Genomic DNA, 26,909 nt, shown 5'->3' on the forward strand with positions numbered 1-26,909 from the left:
AACTGTTTCAAAGAAAAGCTGAGAGAGGAAGGAAGCAGGAGATGGAATGATGATAAAAGGGACAAACAAAAGAATGAGAAAGGAATATGGGAGAAAAAAGGAGAAGCAATACAGGTACAACTGGGATAAAGGAAAGGATAGGTGGTAGGGGATGAGGTATGAAGATCTGAAAGAAATTATTTCCCTGACACTAATCTGTGCATGTTCTAAAATGTCATGATACAAATCCTTAAATTCTTTCATGATTTCCCAGTCCATTTAAGAAAATACCAAGTCAGAAGCATGAAATATAAAAAGCCTGCTTCATTCCACATTCCTTCTAAATCACTATAATGATATCACAGTTATCACTGGATACCAAATTACATTTGCAGTTGATACATTGTACTCAGTAATAATAATTATATGTTATATTTTAGCGTCCTGTTCAACTGATTCATATCCATGATGTGTATTTTTGCTAACCGTCTTATAGTGTACACAATTTCACTTTTCTCTTCACTTTTACACTATGTGTTTCGGCACTAATGTGCCATCTTCAGGTGTGTCTCTATACACATCAAACTACTGCACTGCATGCTATCACTTCTCCATCATAAAATGACTAAAATAAGTATTCGTCATGTATAACAACAAATTCTAAATACTAAAACCTTTCAGGATTCATCATCCATACGTCGTATCTCAAATATGCGAGTCACGCCAATCCTCCTCTATGGAAGCACTCTTCCTACTTTTGTGTATATTGTGCTCTGTGTTGTGTCCTTCTCTTGTGAAAGTAGAAAGAGTGCTCCCATAGAGGAGGATTGGCGTGACTCGCGTATTTAAGATATGGCATATGGATGACAAATCCTGAAAGGTTTCAGTATTTAGAATTTGTTGTTATACATGACGAATACGCATTTTAGTCATTTTATGATGGAGAAGTGATAGCATGCAGTGCAGTAGTTTGACGTTGATAGAGACACACCTGAAGATGGCACATTAGTGCCGAAACACGTAGTGTAAAAGTGAAGAGAAAGGTCAAATTGTGTGCACTGTAAGATGGTTAGCAAATATACACATCATGGACAATAATTATATGTACAGGGGATGGACAAAAATATGGAAACACCTCGTGAAATGTATGCCTAAATTGAAGTGTTTATTTTAGCGACGTTTGTAGGTTACGATGTCGTATCTGCCCAACAGCACCACCTGTATAACTTCTGCAATACGTTGCAAGCTTCACTTGTTGTCGAGACAGTGTTCTGTGCAGTTTTTAGTGCATCATGTCAGAGCTAACAGAATTCGAACGCGGGCAAATTGTTGGGGCCTGTATGGTGGGTGCTTCTGTAACCAAGGTAGCCGAGGTTTTTGGTGTTTTGCGAGGCACAGTATCCAAGATTATGACCGCACACAGGAGGACTGGAAAAACCGCATCTGATAAATACCAGCGTGGACGGAAATGTGTGTTACGTGATCGAGACAGACAAACATTGCGTAGGATTGCGACAAAAAATAAGAAAACTACATCTGCAAAAGTGACTGCTGAACTGAATGTCACGTTCACAAACCCTGTCAGCACCAAAACAGTATGACAGGAACTCCATGAGCAGGGTATTTCTGGACGAGCTGCAATTCCAAAGCCACTCATCAGTGATCAAAATGCCACTAAGAGGAGAGTGTGGTGCCGAAGTCATAAAACCTGGACTACGGACCAATGGAAGACGTTCATTTGGTCGGATGAGTCCACCTTCACACTGTTTCTGACTTCTGGCTGAGTTTACGTCTGGAGAACGCCATCCAAAGCTTACAATCCAGATTGTTTGCTGCCAAAAGTGAAACATGGCGGGGGTTCCATCATGGTATTAGGAGCCAGATCGTGGTATTCTGTCGGACCCATCATTACCCTGCAAGGCCACTTCCCTGCCAATGACTACGTGACCATTCTGGGCTACCAGGTAAATCCCATGGTGCGAACTTTATTCCCCAATGATGATGCCATTTACCAAGATGACAATGCCCATGTTCACACAGCTCGCATCGTCCAAAACTGGTTTTCTGAGCACTAAGATGAAGTGACACATCTGTCATGGCCCCCACAATCGCCAGATATCAATATTATTGAGCCTTTGTGGTCTGTTTTGGAGAGCAATCTGCGTGCACGCTATCCACCCTCTCATCGATAACAGAACTTGCCAATGTTTTGCAGGAAGAATGGTATAAGATTCCCTTGCAAATCATACAGGACCTCTATTTATCCATTCCAATGAGACTGCAAGCCAGAGGTTGTCCTACTCCATATTAGTCATGGTAATGTGTTTTTTGTTGGGTGTTTCCATATTTTTGTCCATCCCCTGTATATGCCTGGAAGGCTCAGCCATACAAGCACTGAAGTGCCACTTTCATCCTATCAAAGCAGTTATTACTGCAGTTTCACCTTCATGTTTGCACTTAAAAATTAACTCAATGGAGTTCAGGGATAACTACAGCATGTGCACACACCAACATAAACAATTCTCAACTGACCTACTTCGGTCCTCATGAACACATGCATTTATGCCAGCACTAAATTTTCTGCATCCACATAACCAAGGCAGTACGACTTGATCTGGGAGAGTTAGTATCTTGGCTGGGTTACTGGCTAACATGATGAGCGTCTTCTTTCCATGATTTACCTGTTTTTCCAAATAAATGTTGGGATAGTGCCTTGAAATGGGGCATGACATGCTTCCTACCAAATCCCTACCTACACACAATACATGAGAATAATCCCACCTCACTTTACACTATATACCCTCTGCAGCTGAAACTATGTAACTCCATAATGCAGGGACCATGACTGCTCAGTTGGTCAATAAATTGGCTGACTTTATGGGAACCAAAAGTTCACTGCCATTATACTCTAAACTGAGCCACATTAATCCAATTTATACTATCACATCCTACTTCTGTAACGTCCATTTTAATATTATACTCCCATCTGTGTTCAGTTCTTCCAGCTGCTCTCATTCTTTGAGGTTTTCATCTCTCCCATGCTTGTTACATGTCTACCAATTTCATCCACCTTGTTTCAATCACCATAAAAATGAATAAATTTACGAAGAACCTTAACAAGTGATTTCTTCCTCTAAGGTCAAACAATATTGTTAAAAAGATGCATGCTACATAAAATAAACCATTCTTGGGACAAGACTGTTCTGTACAAACAGAAAACTCACAAGGAACATAAGGCGTGCTTGTTCTGAATCTGATGTCTGAAGGCGTCCCTGCTGTATGGAGGTGTGCAGCACATTGTATGCTTGTGTTAGGTCCAGGTAGCCAGATGGATAGCCCTGCCGCAGCTGCTGTTTCAGTACTTCACAGAAATCAGTCTCTAGCAGAGCACAAGCATTATTGATAACAGCACACACCCCATCTAGGCTAGAACTGGTGCTAGCACGACTGAAACAATACAGTACAGATTATGCATGTTACTGTAGCAGTAATGCTCTAGACTTGTATTCTGGAGGCACTCAGCTTGAATCTCAACCAGGACATTGGCTATACTGACTGGTCTCCTCATTCCTCCTGGGAATTCCCATGAGTGTACCTCAATTAAGCCATGGCCTTTTCCCTTCAAATCAGTATACTGAATAATTATTCACCACTCATCCTACCACTTGATACCATGTAATACATATGCTGATAGCAATGTAAAATAAACCACAACATAAAAAATTGAGTACAATGTCATAATGGCTCATCCTTATTCCTTTGAAGAGTGGGATTCTGGGATTGTCAGAGTCTTGTTTTTTATGCTAATATTTTGCATTTATTTAATTTCTTTATCAGATGAGACAGGCAATAGTATGCCATTTTTAGTGGTAACTGTCTTCAAGTATCTGACATTTTATTCCTGTCTGACATGCACAGATGACATATAATTCATTACTATCAATATACAACATTTATGTATGAGGGTAAGTCAATAAGTAAGTTACAAATGGATATAGAACTTAAACAAATAAAGAGTACTGATTTGAAAAATGCTTTTACGAGGGGGGACCCAAAAATAACCGGAAACGACCTGTTGCGTGCGCATGCTTTGTAGTTACGAGTTGTGCTGCTAGGTGGTGTTAGCTGGGGGTCTCCCGCGACTGCTAGTGAGCTGGCGTCAGTCTGAGTTAAGTGGTTTGTCTGTGGCGCTCTGTTGTGTGCGTTCCTGTTTCAACCCTTTGGCGATTAGTGAGATGGCCGACCAGAAGGAACAAAGAGTGTGCGTGAAATTGATGAAGATCGTTGAAAGACCACTGACCAACTTTCTGAGGAAACGAACATCTCATGGAGCACGGTCCAGCGAATTTTAACCGAAGGTTTGCACATGAGACGGGTGTCTGCAAAATTTGTTCCTCGCTTGCTTGGAGATGACCAAAGAGAAAACCGCGTGAATGTTTGCCGCGACTTGAAGAGTGAAGTGCAGTTTTCCCTAACAGAAAGCAAAATTTCACGCACACTCTTTGTTCCTTCTGGTCGGCCATCTCACCAATCGCCAAATGGTTGAAACAGGAACGCACACAACAGAGCACCACAGACAAATCACTTAACTCAGACTGATGCCAGCTCACTAACAGTCACGGGAGACCCCCAGCTAACACCACCTAGCAGCACACCTCGTTAACTACAAAGCATGCGCGTGCAACAGGTCATTTCCGGTTATTTTTGGGTCCCCCTTCGTATTTCTCAACATAATCTCCCTGTACATTGAGGCACTTATCCCATCGTTTCACAAGCCCCTGAAAACCAGCAGCATAAAATTCTTTGGGCTGCTGTCGGAACCAGGCATGTTCACACAGCATGCCTCACCTCATACTTTTTTGTCCCAATGTGAGAAAGTAAGAACAATTAGTGCTAAGTTATTGTCCATACTTTCTCACATATGATTGACCTTGACTAAATTATGTTGTAAACAAAACTGGCTCTTCCATGGTAGCTTGATTATGCAAGTGAGTATACAAATATGCATTGTGTAACCATCAGATACCTAGAGTACACACTGTTATTTCCCTGATATCATCTTTGCAATTTCATTCAGGGTAATGCTCTCCATACACAAGTGCGTGCGCATGCACACACACAAACACACAGGCAACATTCCAAAACCAACTTTTCATATTCAGAGGGCTGGAGAATGTGTAAATCTGCCAAAATGTTGAAATACAATTTTTCAACAACATAATACATTTTTATATCCATTATATTCATATATTTTTGCTAAAATTTTGATACCAATTTCTTTCACCATCACAATATGTTCTCAGTACTACATACATGCATAAGTAATATTAAGAAAGGGCTATATTATAAATAGCTAAACATTTCCATGGGTTGGATTGAAGTTTCTATGGGATATTTTGTATTTTATCTATCTCTGCTCTGATATACTGGTGTCTGTAAACTTGAGCCTGTAGATTCCACTGCATGTATTTTTGATGGAAACCAAGAATAAAAGGGCACCTTGCTGAATGCTGTAAAAAGCATGTTCAAAGAGTATGTGCAGTGAGTTGCTTTCCAAAGTGTGAAGAAGCAAGTTATGCAGAAAGAAACAATACATTCATGCATGCAACCTGTCTGGTGTCAAGCAGGGGCCTATGACACACAGTCATATGTTATCCAGTCCTCACAAGGATTCCCCACCACGCTTAGAAACCACTCTTGTGAATGAAGTGTTTTCTGGAATACCAAGTAGTGTTAATTGTGATATGCTGAATTCTTCCCTTGGAAATTCTTTTTTGTTGCTCCATAGAATGTAGACAAAAGTCTTTGGGTCTTCAGCATATTGCTGTAGTATGCACCGGCTAAATTCAACTCTTCTGCTGTTAAACCTAGCGATTAGTCGTACTGAAAAGAGTGTGGACCATCATCTTGCAGAATACCATATACAGAAAAATGGAAAAGTGAGGCATGCTGAGATATCTGACACATTGATGCATGTGGAGTTTCAATAAGCACATCTAGTGTATGAATTTTATTGTGTGTTTTTACATTGTGATTATGATCTGCATTAGCATATGGAAAAGGTGCCATTGTCCCATTCCTCACTGTCACTGATCTGCTCATGTAAGTGCTTAAACATCTGGAGGCTGCCATTCCAGATAGTATTTAACATAAAACTGTGCAGCAAAATTTCCAACATCCCTACACTCTCCAGATATCCTGTATGAACATATATATGGTTATTACCTTATTCATGTCATCAGACATAAAACATTGTGGTGTATACAGAAAAATGGAAAAGTGAGGCATGCTGAGATATCTGACACATTGATGCATGTGGAGTTTCAATAAGCACATCTAGTGTATGAATTTTATTGTGTGTTTTTACATTGTGATTATGATCTGCATTAGCATATGGAAAAGGTGCCATTGTCCCATTCCTCACTGTCACTGATCTGCTCATGTAAGTGCTTCAACATCTGGAGGCTGCCATTCCAGATAGTATTTAACATAAAACTGTGCAGCAAAATTTCCAACATCCCTACACTCTCCAGATATCCTGTATGAACATATATATGGTTATTACCTTACTCATGTCATCAGACATAAAACATTGTGGTGTATACAGAAAAATGGAAAAGTGAGGCATGCTGAGATATCTGACACATTGATGCATGTGGAGTTTCAATAAGCACATCTAGTGTATGAATTTTATTGTGTGTTTTTACATTGTGATTATGATCTGCATTAGCATATGGAAAAGGTGCCATTGTCCCATTCCTCACTGTCACTGATCTGCTCATGTAAGTGCTTCAACATCTGGAGGCTGCCATTCCAGATAGTATTTAACATAAAACTGTGCAGCAAAATTTCCAACATCCCTACACTCTCCAGATATCCTGTATGAACATATATATGGTTATTACCTTACTCATGTCATCAGACATAAAACATTGTGGTGTATACAGAAAAATGGAAAAGTGAGGCATGCTGAGATATCTGACACATTGATGCATGTGGAGTTTCAATAAGCACATCTAGTGTATGAATTTTATTGTGTGTTTTTACATTGTGATTATGATCTGCATTAGCATATGGAAAAGGTGCCATTGTCCCATTCCTCACTGTCACTGATCTGCTCATGTAAGTGCTTCAACATCTGGAGGCTGCCATTCCAGATAGTATTTAACATAAAACTGTGCAGCAAAATTTCCAACATCCCTACACTCTCCAGATATCCTGTATGAACATATATATGGTTATTACCTTACTCATGTCATCAGACATAAAACATTGTGGTGTATTTGCTATATGCAAAAACTGTTGAGCCACAGAGACCTCGGGGCATGTATGTAATGTGAGAGTTGCAGATTGTATCGGTGCGTCGCTAGGCGACAACTCTGGGAACGTTTGGATAGCACAACAGGAAGTGCAAGTGACGTTACGTATATCCACTCAGCTTGTCGCTACGCGATGCTCAGGAAAGACCCCTCCACGATAGGCTGTGACATCTTGCAACAGTGGTAGCTATCATAATATGGAGTCCATTGCTGGGCAAAAGGCTGTGTGGTCAGTGTAGAAGCTACATAACAAGAGTATTCGTCAGTGTTGAGCAGTTATGGTGGAAGCAAGCAAGGGGGAACCAGAACTACAGAAGGTTGCCCGTGAGGATGTCAAGTGTGATGCGGAAGACTTCATGAGTGTGAAGGTGCGTGCAGCGGTGGATCTGAGGTGTATGTAAATCAGCAATAGTGCTGTATCTGAGTGTAAATTAAAGAGTGTGTGTAACCTAGCTGTTAATAAATCCAATCATCCGAAATAGAACCCGTCATTTCGTCATGCGTACCCCCCTACTCGTGAAAATATGTAAGAATTGTACATCAAACCTAGCATATCAATACCAGTTCACCTAAAAAATAACAATNATTGATGCATGTGGAGTTTCAATAAGCACATCTAGTGTATGAATTTTATTGTGTGTTTTTACATTGTGATTATGATCTGCATTAGCATATGGAAAAGGTGCCATTGTCCCATTCCTCACTGTCACTGATCTGCTCATGTAAGTGCTTAAACATCTGGAGGCTGCCATTCCAGATAGTATTTAACATAAAACTGTGCAGCAAAATTTCCAACATCCCTACACTCTCCAGATATCCTGTATGAACATATATATGGTTATTACCTTACTCATGTCATCAGACATAAAACATTGTGGTGTATTTGCTATATGCAAAAACTGTTGAGCCACAGAGACCTCGGGGCATGTATGTAATGTGAGAGTTGCAGATTGTATCGGTGCGTCGCTAGGCGACAACTCTGGGAACGTTTGGATAGCACAACAGGAAGTGCAAGTGACGTTACGTATATCCACTCAGCTTGTCGCTACGCGATGCTCAGGAAAGACCCCTCCACGATAGGCTGTGACATCTTGCAACAGTGGTAGCTATCATAATATGGAGTCCATTGCTGGGCAAAAGGCTGTGTGGTCAGTGTAGAAGCTACATAACAAGAGTATTCGTCAGTGTTGAGCAGTTATGGTGGAAGCAAGCAAGGGGGAACCAGAACTACAGAAGGTTGCCCGTGAGGATGTCAAGTGTGATGCGGAAGACTTCATGAGTGTGAAGGTGCGTGCAGCGGTGGATCTGAGGTGTATGTAAATCAGCAATAGTGCTGTATCTGAGTGTAAATTAAAGAGTGTGTGTAACCTAGCTGTTAATAAATCCAATCATCCGAAATAGAACCCGTCATTTCGTCATGCGTACCCCCCTACTCGTGAAAATATGTAAGAATTGTACATCAAACCTAGCATATCAATACCAGTTCACCTAAAAAATAACAATAGGGTTTTTGTTATGTTCACTACAGCTGTAATCATAAAAAATCTACAGTATGAACACAAATAGAGGCAAATCTCGTTTTATAAATACTCAATTTATGAATTCTTCTACAACAAAGAGTGTTAATTTTTACATATTTTTCACCTTACATGCTTCATTTTTGCTATAACAAACAACTTGCATTCATAAGTTTGGTAACTTAATTCAAGGAATACCTGTAGTTGCCCAATAAATGATGTAAACAATTAAAGAAAAATAAAAACTGAAATTATAATCAAAGTTCACCTACCAAATTAAATGCTAACCAGAGGATTACAAAACAGTACAATAGTGAGACCAACAATTACAAATAATACAAAAAAGTATGGAATTATAACCACATGACATGAGACAGGATGAAGCTGCTCTAAGTTGGTCACGGTTTTGTCTTCCTTTTACCATGCTGCTGCATCACAATTATATTTTATTAACACCTTCTACGAAAATTATGCACTCAGCAAAATTTTATCAAGGGAATATGGGGTGCAGAATATAGGCATGAATATTCATATTATATCATCATACTACTTTCAACTTCACTCACAATTTCTTTTAACCTGCCCACATGCAAAAGTTTTGTTAGGGACAAAGTTCTGTCTGCAAGTTCATCAAGGAATTGTGTGACAGAGTCCAAAGATGCAATTTCTAAACACCCTCCACATTGCACATGAGAGACAAAATGCACTGTGTAGTCTACTCTCACTGTCTTACCGTATGCACTTCCGGACAATGAAGAAGACATCATCCACCATACTGGATGTGTGAGAGCCCTCTTCCATGGCATCCATTGCCACAGCCTTCTTCACACTCTCCTCCATAAAATACCGTTCCAGTAGCAGATAATTGCCTAACAATTCCTGCATTCGATGACACAGCTCACTACCATTAAGCATGGCTTCTAACTCAGATATCGATGCAGACCGACTAGGAATGTCAGATATACCAACTTCCAAGTCATTCTTCAACAAATATGAAACAAGTAAATAAAGGAAACATAGTTAAATTCTGTAAAACCAGTGATCCCTTCTTTTATTTAAGTGATTCAAGAATACAGAAGCTAGCCAAAGTTATAAATAAAATGATGCTTCGATGGTAGAAGTTGCATTATGTTAAATGAGATAAGATGATGATAATGAGTGTTAAGCAGATAAGGTTTAACAAGGAGATGGTCATGACATACTTTAAGGTAAGAAATGGCACATTACTAGAAACACTTGAGGAAAACCATAAGGAACTTACTCAGGACAAGCAACAGCTTGTCTAAGATTTCAACTGGGTATATTAATCTGCTCAGAAATAGGGTAAAATGATAACTGTGAATCTGATAATTACTTGGGCCATATGAACTGTAGTTCAGTAACCATATGACCAAACCACATCTATAATTTTACTAGAGGAATTTAGACTTTGCTCGGACCACTCCAGTAAAATTGAAAACTAAAGAAAATATTCACATGGACCTTGGGATTAGTCTTAATGTACTGTACTATTTTTATTTCAGAGTGGAGAAAATATTAACAGGTGGTTACAGGAGAAAGCTAAAATCAAAATATGTACTATATATCTAAAGTTGGCCCTTCTCAGCATGGCATGGTGTATTTCAGGTTCTCACCAAGAGAGATGGCTTCCAGTAATGCAGAGTAGCATTAATATATTTAAAAAGTTGCTGCGGATAGCCAATAAGGGATTTCCTTCCAGTTAGGGGACTGGATAAAATGATAAAGCTGTCCTTGTAACGGGTCAAGAAGGTCCATAGCAGTGTGAGAGGCTGAGGCTCCCAAATCTTCTAGACAGTTGGCTCATAGATGGAGGTAAGGTTATCAGCCTTATTCGCCAGTTGCCCTCTACCTCCCCCCCCCCAACACACACACACACACACACACACACACAGAGGAAAATTCCTGGTACTCATTTCTGTTAGAGGCTGGGTCGGCCCAAGTGCAATAGTGCAGCTGGAAGGATTAGGTCAAATGAAAAATCCAGTGACCTCACTGGGATTTGATACCATGACAGCTTATAGCATAGTGCCTCAACCAAGTATTCTACTGCATGCTCCAGGGTATTGGATAGGGGGCCAAAAAAGAACTCACTGTAAAAGCCTAGCATGCTATGAAATGTTACAACACAGACCAAATACTACATATTGTTACAGTAATCAAAACAAGGAATGTGAGATAGGCAGGGCATGTAGCATGACAGAAGTACACATAAAATTTGGCTCTCAAAACTGGAAGAAATGAGACAATTTCAAAATTTACTGCATAAGCCCAAATATAACGGCATCCCATATTTTTCCGATGAGAAAAATCGGGGGAGGGGGGAAAGCTTTTTGGAAAAAATGCCTATGCCATTTAGTTCTGAGGGTTACTCCTCATAATCATCTTCTTCATACTTATTCTTAAGGACCTGAAAATAAAGTGACCCCTCTTTTCTAAGAAGCAGTATCTAAATAAAAACCTCACCTTAAATTCAAGCTAATACGATGCATGTAGGCGGTAGGATAGTATAGTATAACAGATCTCAAATAAATTGAGTATGAATGCATGGAAGGAAGTCATGTGGTTCAGGATAGAGTTTAGTGGTCATGCCTTCTGACTACCATAGAAGATGGGAAATTTCTTGACCAGCTTCTATAGGACGACTCTGTTCCACAGAGTGAGGTACTTAGATATGAAAAACCCCATCATCATCAGTGTTACCATACACAAGACAGCACTGGTGTAAAGCTGTACAAGAATGTACAAAGCTCTGGAATTCTGTGCATTTCCTAACTCTAAAATCAATTAGTATAATTTATTTGGTTTCTAACGTTACAAATGTTCACACCTTTCTTACTGTTATTATAATTAACACGTTCTCTATATGGTCCCTGCAGTTGCAAGACATGCAGAGAATGAGTAAATGAGAGAATTTTAGGTGACCCTATTGAAATCAGATTTTTTGTAGGCTATTTAACCATGCTTTTCATAGCAAGACCACACAGTGTTGAATGGAAAGTTGACAGATGATGATGAATTAGAATGGGTTTAAACAGAACTGGTCACAATCTAATCAAGGTGCAATCCTTCCATGTGCCTGGACAGACTGAGGAAAAAACCATGACATTCAGTCAGGATAGCTGGTGACCCAACTGAGATTTAAGCCAAGCATCTCCTGAATTCAGGACTGGTATCCCACTACACCAACATGTTCAGTTACTGAAATCAAGGCAACAATAAGAATAACCATTAATTTTAACTACATACCTAAAATAGGAGCCAGGATAGCTCAGTCAGTACAGCAACTGGCTATAGACTGGATGACCGAGAGGTTGGAGTTCTGAGTACTGGTAGGTTCAAGATTTTTCTCTTTTCCACATCGTCCAGAACAGCTCTGGGGCCCACCCAGCCTCCTACCTAATGGATACCAGGGGGCTCTTTCCCTGGAGGTAAAGCAGCCGGTGCGTGAAGCTGACCACTTACCTCCAAATAGTGTTGAGGTCAAGAAAATGTGAATCTCAACATGCACTCCCCCATACGCCTTCATGGTGTAGTTAAGCACAGCAACAACTTTACCTTTTACCTTACATATACATATAAATACATTTCCTTCAGGAAGCAGGACTTTTCATTGTCTTGAAATCATTACTGTTTTAAACTAGTATTGACACACAATGTCAAACACGAACATTTACAAAGCAAAACAAAAGCAGAATCCAGACAATGGATATGATATATCTAAGAAGTACCCAGAAGAGGGACATAATTATAAATTAAATTTTTTGAGAAGTCTGAGTTGAAAATTTGTAAATACAATTAAAGAGCGAAGCAGTTACAATTGTCTGGCCATGTAAATCAAATGGACCGAGAAAAATACCAAGAAGAATATTACAATTAAAATTTAAAGAAAAGGGACCTATGGGATGAATCAGAACAAGAGGATTCAATCAGGAACTGGAAGACATCGAGAGAGGAAGAGGCGGCAAGAAACAGAAGAATGATTTTGAGAAGAAAGACACAACTGGAGGTTTTTCATCAACTGAACGTACAAAAGAGAAATAATGCTTGATAAAGAAGAAAAGGTAGGGGAAGGAGAACGAGGAGAAAGCTGACTACAACATTCAGACAATTGTCTTTTCAGTTTACCATAGCTCTTCTTCTAACAAAGCGCACATACAGCTCCGCACGCGAATGCATGATAGTAAGCTCTCCAAGCAACAGGTCCAGTTTCTTAGGATCCAGTTTGTCTGTTGGCTTGCTATATGAATTACTGCTACGCACATATTCATTAACTTGCTGTACAATCTTTTCCAAATTCCGATACTTGCTAAACTCAGCAAGTATTCGCGAGCTCTGGCGATCACATTCTCTCTGAAGATATGAAGCTACCATTAACAGTCGACCTGGACCTGCAGAATATAAGACACCAATATGGGTTAGGATAACAAAGATCATATCTTCAGAGGGGAAAAAAAAAAGAAGAAGACATTTTTATCCTACTGTGTGAAATGGCGAAACATGTTATCACTGTGTCCTTGAATGAATCTTAAGCAAACTGCTAGTGCCACTTAGGCTGGGGCCACATGAGTGCACAAAATGCATCCGCTGTAATGAACGTTGTGACGTCCATTGTTGAAATAAACAAGAGAGGCGAATGCTACATTTTCTTCTGGCTCCACTGCAGACAAAAAACTATGCACCACACTCTGCAACTGTGTGGTGTCCTCAGCAACGTCTGTCATTAAGTATGTTCATCGGCAATGAACGTACTTCATGCGCTTATGTGGTCCCAGCCTTAGTTGAAAGTCTTGATATCAGTAGTGTAACATGGATATGTAACAAAACTGTAAACATGTCTAACCCACTGGGTTAAAGCTTTTCAGGAACAAAAAAACTCCACTGTGACTGGGAGTATTTCAGGAGAAAGCAACATCTGCTATATTATGAAGATACAGGATCTCTAAGTTGGTCCTCAATCCATTGCAGCACTATATCTGGAGGCGATGTTTAAGGTGAAGTTACTGGTTCAATGAATCTACAGATATATAACAATAACTGATATGAAGGTATACTAAATAGCGATATGCACACTGTAGGCTATACTTCTCTGAAGTTGATCTTTATTACCATACCATCAACTTTTTGTAACGGCCTCTAACATAAAATTCATTGAAAATCCATCCATCAGTTCTTGAATTCAAACATGCAGATGGATAGATAGCTTGAAATGATCTCCCTTATTTGCATTCAGTTGGTCTATGATGTGTAAAGAGCAAATACAGTGAAACCATCTTATTATGAGAATTCATAATATTCATAGAAATGATCATTGTAAGTTCATATATGTAACTATAAATCACCCTGTAAAGAGAACAGTTGATGGTGAAAAGCCTGATTACACTGGAATTTACTTCCACTACCCCCACTTCTTTCTGACAGCGAAGTTACAGAAGACCACAGAGAGATGCTGTCCAAATATCTAGTACATAACACTCTGAAGTCACTACTGTATAGAATAATTTGGAATTTTCAAAAAATGATCACCTTCAGTCCATCAAGAGGGAATTACTGAAGCAAACTGACTAAGCACACTACAAAATTCTACAAACCATAGTAAGTTTCTATCAAGGGTTGATGTATCTCAATAACTCGAGCAATTCCCTCAAATAAGAGTGTCAGAGTATCTGCATAAATAACATCTGCTCGCTTGTCAGAAGGATTTGTCTCAAGCGCAGCTCGCAGGTTTTTGAGGGCCATCTCCTGCAGCTGAAGACAAAAAAGCATAAATGCTACAAACTGCCACATAAAACAAATAGATCATATGTTATACAATGTATAAACTTTATACAGCATTACTTAGACTGGGCAAGACAGAAAATATTCAAATTGACAATAAGAAATTAAACAGAACCCTAAGAAAGCCACAGTTAAGGAAAAACTCAGGTAAGAGAAAGAAATATATGTATGTATATGGAGCAAAAGAGCACTAGTCAGGTCAAAGCACTACTGAAACATTGACATGCAGTGATATCTGTGAGATTGCAGGTTCTCACAGCAATATTGGAAATTGCACGGTGTATTCTGGCCCTTTATGGCATCATACCAAAAGACAGTAACCTTCAAAGTGATATGTGACATTCTATTCTGCAAATGTTCCTGTGGTTCATTATTGTGATGAAAACAGTTTTTTAGCCTAGTTTCCTTTCTTGAAAAACGTAAGTATGACCATGGTGTCTGTGTGTGTGTGTGTGGCTTTTCTTTAGCTTTTGTATTGATGGCAGCAATAAATCACATATTTCATAAGTTCTTAACAAGAATAAATTGAAATCAATAATAATACTAGCAAATCTCCAGGACTAGAATTCTATGCAGTAAGAAAGTATGGTGTATTGGTTCAGCCTAGAATTCCTTGTTCTGTCTCAACTGCATTAAGAGTAAAATACTTCAGAAATCAAAATCAATGATAACATTATTTATATACAACTCTGTCCAAAAAGTATCTGACCTTGGGCCGGGAAAAAAAGTTCTGTATCTGGGTGGTTACAATACCTAATCGCCTTCAAAATAGGCCTTTTGTGACTCCACACACTTAGCCCAGTGGTCCTACCATTGCTGGAAGCAATTCTGGAAGGCTTCTTTTGGAATTGCGTGCAGTGGCGCCATTGTGTTCTGTATGCTGTCCTCGCGGCTGCCAAAACAGGAGCCTTTCAGCGGTATCTTCAATCTCGGGAACAGCCAGAAAAAGAAAAGGAGCCATGTCAGGAGAGTAGGGAGCCTGGCGAACCTGCGGAATGCCATGCTTGGCCAGGAAACCCTGGGTCAGGTGCGATGAATGAGCTGGGGCGTTGTCATGATGCAGCTGCCAGTTGCGTGCGTCCCACCGCTCTGGTCTCTTGCGCCGAACTGCATCATAAAGATGGTGGAGGACTTCTTGGTAGTACTACTTATTGACAGTCTGGCCTAGTGGTGCGTAGTCATGATGCACAACACCGTGGTAATAAAAAAAACAGTCGGTATCACCTTCACATTGCTCCAAACCTGTCATGTTCTTTTGGGCCTCGGGGATGTTGGGTGCTTCCATTGTGACGCCTGAACCTTGGTTTCCGGGTCATATCCGTACACCCACGACTTGTCACCAGTGAGCACAGTCTTCAGGAACTCAGGATCCCTGTTGGCGCACTCCAGCATGTCCTGCGCAACCTCAAGGCGGAATTGTTGCTGCTCCCGCGAAAGTAGCTTGGGCACAAATTTTGCCACCACTCTTCGCATGCCCAAATCCTCAGTTAAAATTGTGTTTGTGGAACCTCTGCTGATCCCAACCTCATCAGCAACTTCACGGATGGCCAAACGACGGTCCTCCATGATCAGAGTCCGCACTTTTTCAATATCAGCATTGACGGTCTCCCGGAACACTGCTCACTGTCCGCCGACATACGGCCATGTTTAAAGCAGTTGAACCACTCTTTAATTTCAGTGACCCCCAATGCATCATCGCCGAAAGCCTGCTGAATTTTGCCAGTTGTTTCCACTTCAGTATCCCCAAGTTTCTGACAAAATTTAATGCAGTATCGCTGCTCCAAGCGTTCTGTCATCTTGAGCGAAACGAGAATGCAACGAACACGTGTTACACCACTTCGACATCTGGCAGCCACAGACGCATCCGGCAGTATTGTGAGTCAGCAAGCATGTGCATGAAAGTCCTTTCTACCACTACGCTCAGTTTCCCCACCCCTTTGGCCATTACTTACAGTGGAAAAAAATAAAGTCGGATACTTTTTGGACATATGGTACACTACATAACAAAATTTAAGTAAATCATGAAGAAAGCAGTTTTCTGGGATTTGGCACCGTGTATATGTGGTGTACAAACAACCGGTTCTCACGGTCTCTTCGCCTGCAGATTTCTTATATTTTTTCTTGTACCCTGAAGATAGAGGCAATACGTTTCTCCGAAATGTCGGTTAACACCACATATACACGGTGCCAAATCCCAGAAGACTGCTTTCTTCATAGTCACCACCATTGAAACCTCAAATCTTACATTAGTAAATCATGTTGTAATGGCATGACAAAGACTTCAGTGTTGTTAGATTTTTATTGTTACAGTGCATTGGAGGTGAAATTAAAAACTGATAAGACACAAGTAGAAGTTAATGCAGGAGGTCCATATTGTTTTTAATATTTTACATATTTATATTTTGTTTTGTTTAATTTTGATATACTGATAAGTGGGATGGTCAGAGTATAGGTAGCTTTTCCACAGAAAATGGTCAGTCACTCTGACCAGAAAATAAAACAAGTTAAGTGTTTGAGAGAAAATGAAAAAAAGAGTATAACTATGTACTTGTGTGCAAAATGCTTCCTTGTATGTAATATTACCTTTGAACAAAGGTACAGTGAAAACTTAATCAGGCCCTCATCCTTCATCCCAAGTAGTGGGAATATTTTAAAAAACCTCTCCACTGATGCCAAATCTTCAGAACGTACTGCTTCATCAAACTTCTGTGTGACAATAGCACCCAGCTGGGCGGCTGCTTCATGCAGTAAAGAAAATGAGTTTGTGACACTTGTGCAATCTGAAATACAAGAAAATCCCCGAGTTCTTAGCATATGATTACATCACCAGCATACTCAATTTTAAAGCGATTAATGTTCTTCACAGTAAAGATGATAATTACTCAGCTGATTAAGAAACTCCATGCTTTCATGGAACCAAATGTTTAATCCTGTGTTTTCAAAAGTATTCCACACCTTTACATCCTATTCCTCTAGAATAATTTGAATACTGCACTCCACCTACAAGGTGGTTCAAATATGACAGGGACTGATTTGTGCGTAAACACGCTGTACTGTGCAGCAGCTGTGTGACCTTGAGAGAGTGAAGCCACAACCACCACCTTCCCTCCTGTTTGGGTTAGAATTTGTTCAGTCCTGTCTGGGAGTTGCTAGAGTGATGAACAAACAGAAGGTACCGCGGAGCATGGAACAACACATTGTGATCAAATTCCTCGGAGAAAACGTCCCGTCCGCTGAAATTCACCACAGACTCCAACAACAGTATGGGGAAGAGTGTCTCTCATGGACCCGTGTGTTTGAGTGGTGTAATTGCTTCAGAGAGGGCAGAGAGCGGGTGGAGAAAGAACCGCATGATCATTGGTTGCGAACATCTGTCACTGAGCCAAACATTGATCATGCAGATATGCTTATTCATGAGAATAGGCGCATCACTCTCAAGGAACTTGGAGTAATGCTGTCCATCAGTGTTGGTAGTGTAGAAGACATTGTGGAATACCACCTGCACTATCGCAAGGTGAATGCACGGTGGGTACCACGCACTTTGACGGACGTGAACAAAATGGTGCGCATGCGAGCTGCCAGTTGTCTCCTACAGCAGTCTGAAGACGAAGGTGATGCATTTTTGAAGTCTATAGTGACCACCGAAACGTGGGTGCACTACTTCATTCCCGAGCCCCAGCAGTCATCATGCGAGTGGCGGCATACCAGTTCTCCCAAACCCAAGAGAGCGTGGAGGAGCCGTTCAGCAGGAAAAGTGATGGCAACGTTCTTCTGGGACTGGCAGGGGGTTATCCATGTAGACTTTCTGACAGATGCCAGAACAGTCAATGCAGCTTATTACGCAGACCTCATGGCAACAGATGTGAAGGAAAAGATCCAATCCAAGCGGAAGACAGGTGGAAAGCGGGTAGCCTTCCTTCAAGACAATGCATGTCCCCATACGGCCAAAACAACAATGGAAACCCTTCGGAAATTGAAATGGAACCTTCTGACACATCTGCCGTACAGTCCCGATTTGGCCCCAAGTGATTTCTACCTGTTCGGAAGGCTCAAATCAGACTTGCAAGGCATGTGGTTTGTGGACGACGCCGTCATCCAGACTGTTCGGGAGTGGATACGCCGCCAACCACAAGTCTTTGGGGGGGGGGGCATCAGGATGCTTTCAGAAAGTTGGAAGAAATGTGTTGACTCTGGAGGGGAGTACATTGAAGACTGACATGTGCAAGTAAGTGTTTGGCAATTATGGTTTAAAAAAAAAATCAGTCGCAGTCATATTTGAACCACCTTGTATAACCTGGTCTCTGAAGATGCCTCTACCCCAGAAGCGTCTGATCAAAATGTACGAATTTCCATTTCCCTTGGAGTGCTGCAGGTCCCACTAGTGTCATCTTTCTTGTTTTAATCACCTGGTTTATAGGGATGGGCAACAGACTGGACAGCCAGGGTTAATGCCAGGCAGAGGAAAGAGATTTATCTCTGTTTCATAGTATCAAGATCAGCTCTGGACCCCATCCAGCTCCCTATCCAATGGATACCATTGGCTCCTTCCCCAGAAGTAAATAAGCAGGGGCGTGAAGCTAATCACTCACCTCCACCAAGTGCTGAGGTCGATTATAGTGGAGCAATACCTTACTCTCCCCATATGTATTCATGGCATGGTGCTTAACAAATTAAGCACAGACACAACTTTACCTTTACCTTAAAAATATTTGGCAAAGAGTATCAATTATGAAGCTATGCATTATGCAGCTTTCTCTGTCACTTTATCTCTTAGGTTTAATTAACTGTGTCTATACCTCATTCCCAAACATCACAATTACTTTACTGTCAGAATGAGAAATTAAGTTACACATCCATACAAAACAGAGAAGCTCACATTTTTACACATTAAACAATGAAAAATCTCACTAAGTACAAATATTTCAATGTTCATAAATCCTACTGAATGACGAATTTCAGACAAAGGCATGATGATATCCTGCTGGAATTATGTGTGTACTGGGTCTGACAAAGACAGTAAAGGTATCACTGTGATTAAGTAGATTAATTAAATCAGACTATGAAGACATATGGGGGACTGGAGGTACAACATACTTGACCTCGACAGTGTTAGATAGAAGTTCATGGCCAGCTTCATGGCATGCTTTGCTCTCAAGAAAGAGCCCCTGATATACATTGGACAGGATGCTGCACAAAATCCAGCCTAGGAGGTACATAGAAGAACTCTTGCAGCTGCTTGCAATTCAATTTTGTTATCTGCTGGTAGCCTAGTTAATATACTGACAACTTTGCCAGTTGTTAACAAGGAAGAAACAAGTACAAGGGTAAGTCAGAAGTTATCCGCACTTTCTCCATAACACATCTTTAGGTTTGTCACACTGCCTTCTATGCATGCATTGTTAGAGCTGGTACTACTGTGGTCACATGATCGAAGTTTTATCTTGATCGCATCATTTTCCTTGATGCTGTGATAGTGTAAACACAACTGCTCTGCTAGCAGTGTGCACCAATGATTAACAAAGAATAGTGATCCAATTTCTCTGATTGGAAGGTGTGTCAGGGGCTGAAATTCATATGTAGGGTCATCACTATGAGCCAGAATCCAAAAGCCAGAGTATGGCGTGGAAACACCCGGGATCGCAAACGAAGATGAAATTCATGACACAGTCTTTTGTGGGAAAGGTGATGCTAACTGTTTTTGCGACTCAAAAAGGCCTATACTGGAAGACTACCTGGAAAAAGGGTGTACAATCAACAGTGCAAGATACAGTGATTTGCTGGCCAACAATCTGAAGCCAGCAATTCGCACCAAACGCCGAGGCCAATTGTCGAAGAAAGTGTTGTTGTTGCATGACAATGAACACTCACACAAGGATGGCCAGACCGTTGAAACCATTAACCATTTGTGTTTCGAGGTGCTGGAACACCCTGCCTACAGCCTAGATCTCGCCCTTTCCGACTATCATCTCTTTGGACTGCTCAAAGATGTTTTACGAGGTTTCTAATTTTCTACGGACAAAGAAGTGGGGGAAGCGGTGCATAAACGGTTGCACGACCAACCGAAAACCTTCTTCGTGGAGGGAATATGCAAGCTTTTGGACCGCTGGACCAAGTGCATTGAAAAGGGAGGAGACTATGTAGAAAAATGAAGTACTTGTTGAACCCCTACTTTTGTATATATGGATTGGAAAAACAAGAGTGCGGATAATTTTTGACTTCCCTACGTGCATATTATTACATAGTGATTCAAATTCTAATTCATGAGATGGACTGAGAGACAGCGAGAGCAACAGCCTATTCCTCAGCTGAAAAAATGCAAGCTCCATGGACTTCATAATTAGTATGATGATATTTATGCAGGGTCATGTATTAATGAATTTTCTCGACCTGAAATCTTAACACAGCTGGACCAACAACCAAAGAATATAGCACCAACTCAACAACATCAGCAGCTTGCTTAAACAATGCTGCTATTCTGTGTCTAAGTATGTCACCATTAGATAATGGCACAGATAGTTACAATATAATCAGAAAGTTACTACATTTTATTTACAACACACAATGGGAAAAAGCAGTGCCATAATGGAGATCACTGAACATAAAGGAATTATCTTACACAAGACTTCCTACACAAGGTATGATGTAATCTTAAAGATGTTTTACAAAAACAAAATGGTATTCATTCATGAGATGTTAAGTTTCTCAAAAGAACCAATTCTCACTACACATATGCAGTATTAATTTATTTGCTAATTCTCTAACAGTGCCTCACTGCAGTAGTCTGACTTGCAAGGTTTCTCCACACCTTATTTTGAGAGACAGTAAAAACTGCATACAATAGTAATGGTGTATTTTTATGTCTTCTTCCACGAAATGCATGAGTTGAGCCCATACAGAGGTGGTCACATTTGTCTTCCAGACAGAAGTTGTCAACACCACCAAAAACCAAGGAGTTCCAGCAGTGTCACTCAAAACAGAAGGGAACCATTTTCAATTGGTAGGGGATCATGCACTGTAAGTTTATTTCTGAGGCTGCTAAAGTCAACAAGGTGCTTACTCTTGTCTATGTAAGTAATGTGCCAAATGCGAACAACAAAACTGTCACTTCAAGGATGCAACAGACGCAAGTATCTCTGAAGACTGTGCTGCAGAAGTCACACATGGTGATTTCCAGAAACTGTATTTGTTCAAGGTTTATTTAACCATGCTGTCAGTAGCTCAGATTATATAGTGTCGAATTATGGGATGACTGGTGATTAGTGAACTGAATAGAATGTGGAGGGAGCTGGATGTGGTCTAATTTGAAATATTATTCCTAGCTCCCTGGAAGAACTAGGAAAAAAAATGTCACAACAGCTAGTCTCCAACCAAGATTTGAGTCTGGAACCTACTAAATACAAAGCAGGAGTTCTGCTCATTCTATTGCAACATACAATGGTGTCCAGAACTGTGCTGAACAACTGCATAGATACTGAAAACAGTATACAGTTGCTCAAGGAGAGCACTTTGAAGACAACTGTATCTAACACCTTCTTAGTGCCAGTGAATTCATGGTATGGATCCTGTCTTGGAACTTTATGAAGCTACCACTATATCAGAGGGTTTTATTATAACTAATTATTCAGTCACTATACAATTCTCTGTCAACTGGTGAGGTTATGCAGTGTCCAGTGATATACAGTAGGATGATGGTGATTTCAAGGGATAAGTGATGGAGAACTATCTCAAGGTACTAATCCAGCACTGGCCTAGCATGGGTGAATAAAACCACAAGAGCCTCAATCAGAACATCTGGCATCTGGCTTCAATATCATGCACACATCTTTCAGGACTGTAGTGAAGAGGTTTTACTGTAAGCAGATAAGTATCTAACTGGTTTTTGCTACAGTACATATTCTGTTTTTACTTGTACTTTGGAAACAATTCTTTTCCATAACTGATATATCCCATACCCTCAGCTACGTCATCAGCAGTCTGTTTCAGAAGATGCTGGTCCATGGAAAGAAAGCGATGGACATGGGCAGCTGCTTTTTCAAAATCTTCATTCCGAAGAGCAGTCTGTACACCATTGCTACATAACTGAAGATCCAGTAAGTCATGAACCCTTTGCTGACACTCAGACACCCTTCCCTGAACAGCAAGCATAATATAAACATTACAATAATCATAACTGTATTCTGATAATAATGCAGATGGACATATCCTATATCAGTGTATTATGATCTACAGGATAAAATGAAAATGAACAAAACATTAATGAAAATTAAATTACATAAGTTAAAAGAGTTACAATTTATAAAAGAATGATTTTTTTATGTTTACAGTTACAAGTACAGAAGCTACTGATGTTATGTTATTAATAACATGCAAGCAGAATTTTCACATGTGAAGTACTGGAAAAGAGGGCGAAAGAAGTAGTTCTACAAGTACTATCTCTAGATTCACCTGGAAGGACCGAACAAAGCTGTCAAAACTTAAGTCAGGTTAAATGGTCCTTGATTTTAACTGCATAACTGCTGAACACAAGCTGGATGTACTAGGTGGTTCAAATATGACCGGGACTGATTTTTTTGTAAAAAAGCCGCACTGTGCAGCAGCTGTGCGACCTCGAGAGATTGTAGCCACAACCTCCACCCTCCCTCCTGTTAGGGTTAGAACCTGTTCAGTGCTGTCTGGGAGTTGCTAGAGGGATGAGCGTACAGAAGGTACTGCAGAGCATGGAACAACGCATTGCGATCAAATTCCTCGTTGGAGAAAACGTCCAGTCCACTGAAATTCACCACAGACTCCAACAACAGTATGGGGAAGAGTGTCTCTCACGGACCCGTGCATTTGAGTGGTGTAAGTGCTTCAGAGAGGGCAGAGAGTGCGTGGAGAATGAACCGCATGATCGTTGGCCGCGAACATCCATCACCAAGCTGAACATTGATCGTGCAGACGTGCTTATTCATGAGAATAGGCGCATCACTATCAAGGAACTTGGAGTAATGCTGTCCATCAGTGTTGGTAGTGTAGAAGACATTGTGAAATACCACCTGCACTATCGCAAGGTGAACGCACGGTGGGTACCATGCACTTTGACGAATGTGAACAAAATGGTGCACATGCAAGCTGCCAGTTGTCTCCTACAGCAGTTTGAAGATGAAGGTGATGCATTTTTGAAGTCTATAGTGACCACCGATGAAACGTGGGTGCACTACTTCATTCTCAAGTCCCAGCAGTCATCACGCGAGTGGCAGCATACCAGTTCTCCCAAACCCAAGAGAGCGCAGAGGAGCCCTTCAGCAGGAAAAGTGATGGCAACGTTCTTCTGGGACTGGCAGGGGGTTATCCATGTAGACTTTCTGGCAGATGCCAGAACAGTCAATGCAGCTTATTACTCAGACCTCCTGGCAACAGATGTGAAGGAAAAGATCCGATCCAAGCGGGTAGTCTTCCTTCAAGACAATGCATGCCCCCATATGGCCAAAACAATGGAAACCCTTCGGAAATTGAAATGGAACCTTCTGACACATCCGCCGATTTGGCCCAAAGTGATTTCTACCTGTTCGGAAGGCTCAAATCAGACTTGCAATGCATGTGGTTTGTGGACGACGCCATCATCCAGACTATTCGGGAGTGGATATGCCGCCAACCACAAGTCTTTTTTTGGGGGGGGGGCATCAGGATGCTTCCAGAAAGTTGGAAAAAATGTGTTGACTCCGGAGGGGAGTATGTTGAAGACTGACATGTGCAAGTAAGTGTTTGGCAATTATGTTTTTTTTTAAATTATTCCCGGTCATATTTGAACCACCTTGTATTACTGTTGTGTCAATCTGACCAGTAACAAGACAGTATATATGTACTATGCCTTACCCTAGCAATGTCAAGCTGGCGTACTTTTGCACTAACATTTTCTGCCAGAGTGGAAGTAAATGTTATCATTTCAGCAAGTTGCCGAGCATCAGAGTGCACAATCTGCAGGTTTGGTAACACCTTAGTAATGCCACGCAGTTTTGCTTCCAAGTGGCACTGTCTTGAAAGGAGTGTCTCCAGTCCATTGTTTATTTCATCCTACAATAATAAAAACAAAACAATATTACAAGTTGTGCTAAGATGGCACCACTGCATTCTGGCACCCCAACTAGGGGTACACAATAGGGGCACGTGGTAGTGTAGCTGGTTGTGGCACTATGCTACAAGCCAGAAGGTCATGGGTTCAAGTCCCAATAAGGTCACTGGATTTTTTTCAATTGACCTAATCCTTCCGGCCCTACTATGGCCCTTGGGTCAACTCAGCCTCTAACAGAAATGAGGACCAGGAATAGTCTTGGAATACTCATAGGGGTTAAGATCGGCTGGCACGTAGGGCTGACAACCTTGCTCCCATCTATGAGACAACTGTCTAGAAAATGTGGGATCCTCAACATCTCATAATCCTATGGGCCTCCGCAGCCTGTTACAGGGATAGCTTTACTTTTTTTACTTTACTTTATCCATTTGCTATGGTCACTATGTTAGGAAAAAAGCTGTATAATGTGTAGCTTCAGATTTAAAAAATACATCATACAGAACTGTGATGGTGTTCTGTTTTGGGAAACACTGCACTTGATACCTTCAGGGTTAATGAGGCTCTTATATAGCTCACACATTAGGCAGGTTACTGGAGGGGAAGCCATAACTGAACAGAGAAGTTGGATGCTAATAGAGAACTAACCAAGCTGTTCCTGACAAGAGGAGATAAAAAATGCTTTCAAGTTCTGTTGAACTTGAACTAACCATGTGATTGATTTTCCAGGATGCCCTATTTATACATGTCACAGTCCATGTTTGAGTCTTGTACTAAATATTAAATTCTGAAAAAATTTTCTGGAGGTCCACCTTCAAACTTTTAGTGTACATCAAGCAGGTATTTTTTTTTCTCATAATTTTAAAGTTGTAGTTTACTGAGTAATTCAAGGTTACGTTTTAAATTGAAAACTCTTTAACTGCTTCAATATGACAACGCAGTTCTATCATATATCATTTTAAAGCTCATTGCTAGTTCTTTAAAATAAGCTCAATTTCAGCTCTGTATGTGAAGAAGAACCAAAGTTAGAATTAAATTTTTGGTCATCCATTAGGAAAAATTTCTCAGTTCTTAAAAGTTTCAAATGACAATATCATTAAATAACCAACAATGAATTGTGAAAATTTCTACGCCTACTAGGCCGAGCACAAACCATAAAAAAATATAATGACCTAACCTACCATCAATTTTGCATTTGTTGATATAAATACCGAAATATAACAAAGGATGAAAAAAGATTATTTACTTCAAGCTTTGCCGGCTACAGACGCGTGTGGAGGTTTTGGCTCTAAAATCTGAGGCCAGATAAGAACAGAATGTGTCAGCGTTCAATTACTGTTCTTCACTGGATGAGAGAAAGGGGCAATATGTCTCTCCATATCACTTATGGATGTTGCTACAGCCTAATATATTTTTCTTTAAAATACTAAGCTAGAATTATTACTCACAGGACAGGCCCTACTCTAAAAACTTGCATGCACGTACATGAATGAATGTTAAGGCCTTCTTGGCCCTTGCACCGCGACCACGGCGATCTATTGTGCTTTGCATGCCACTCTTAAGACATTTCAACATAACCACAAATGTGTTGTTTCAATAAACCCTCTTAATCATGCATTAATCCATTCAACATTTTGCATTGTAATAAATACCTCTCTGGCCACTAAACTGTTGTATACCCTTTGAATTTCGTCCAGATTGACTAATGCACCTTCAACTATTCCTGATGAACCTGCCATTGCACACAAATCACAACTTACACATCGCCATTTGCTATACCTGTTGTCTTTTGTTTTCATTCATACCAATTTAGTCATTTTGTCACTAATGCTCGCTAATGCTGTGTGGGATTGTCGATGTTCCAATACACAACCACTTCGGAAAGCTTGCGGGCCCGAAAAGGGCCGTTTGTTCCACTGCAGTAGATAGTTTTACGGCCTTTCGGTTGTTCTCTCTGGCCCGGTCTGGCCCGTCTGGCCGCTGATGTAGGGCTGCGTGCGCAGTAGAAATAGATGTTAGCTGTTGTTGCGGTAGCTGAGTTGTCTGGTCGCAGTGTAGCAGTTGTTGGAAGTTGCCTCGTCGCAGAACGCGGCTGTTGGAAGTGTTGGAAGAGGTCTGGTCGGGAAGCGCGGGCGCTGGAGTGGCTGCAGCTGCGTTAGTTTCCTGGTTTGTTGGGCATGACCGCCGTGAGCCGAAGCAGTTGTCCCTAAGGCTCTTTTCACACTATACGGTTTTGACCGCACGGCAAAA

General features: G+C 40.7%; 1 protein-coding gene across 1 annotated transcript in view; it reads right to left on the reverse strand.

The window, feature by feature from the left end:
• The window catches only part of LOC111872631 (conserved oligomeric Golgi complex subunit 4), a gene marked incomplete at its 5' end in the record, with an annotated part of 51,182 nt that extends 24,768 nt beyond the window's left edge, over nt 1-26,414 (reverse strand). Inside the window, 8 exon segments of the mRNA XM_023866711.2 lie at nt 3,204-3,426; nt 9,549-9,796; nt 12,962-13,224; nt 14,425-14,581; nt 17,195-17,391; nt 22,564-22,741; nt 24,467-24,664; nt 26,312-26,414. Of these exon segments, the coding sequence (XP_023722479.2) occupies nt 3,204-3,426; nt 9,549-9,796; nt 12,962-13,224; nt 14,425-14,581; nt 17,195-17,391; nt 22,564-22,741; nt 24,467-24,664; nt 26,312-26,398 (1,551 nt within the window).
• Between the last annotated feature and the right edge of the window lie 495 nt (nt 26,415-26,909).

The sequence above is a fragment of the Cryptotermes secundus genome, unplaced genomic scaffold, assembly GCF_002891405.2.
Source record: "Cryptotermes secundus unplaced genomic scaffold, Csec_1.0 scaffold2948, whole genome shotgun sequence".
Classification (NCBI taxonomy): domain Eukaryota; kingdom Metazoa; phylum Arthropoda; class Insecta; order Blattodea; family Kalotermitidae; genus Cryptotermes; species Cryptotermes secundus.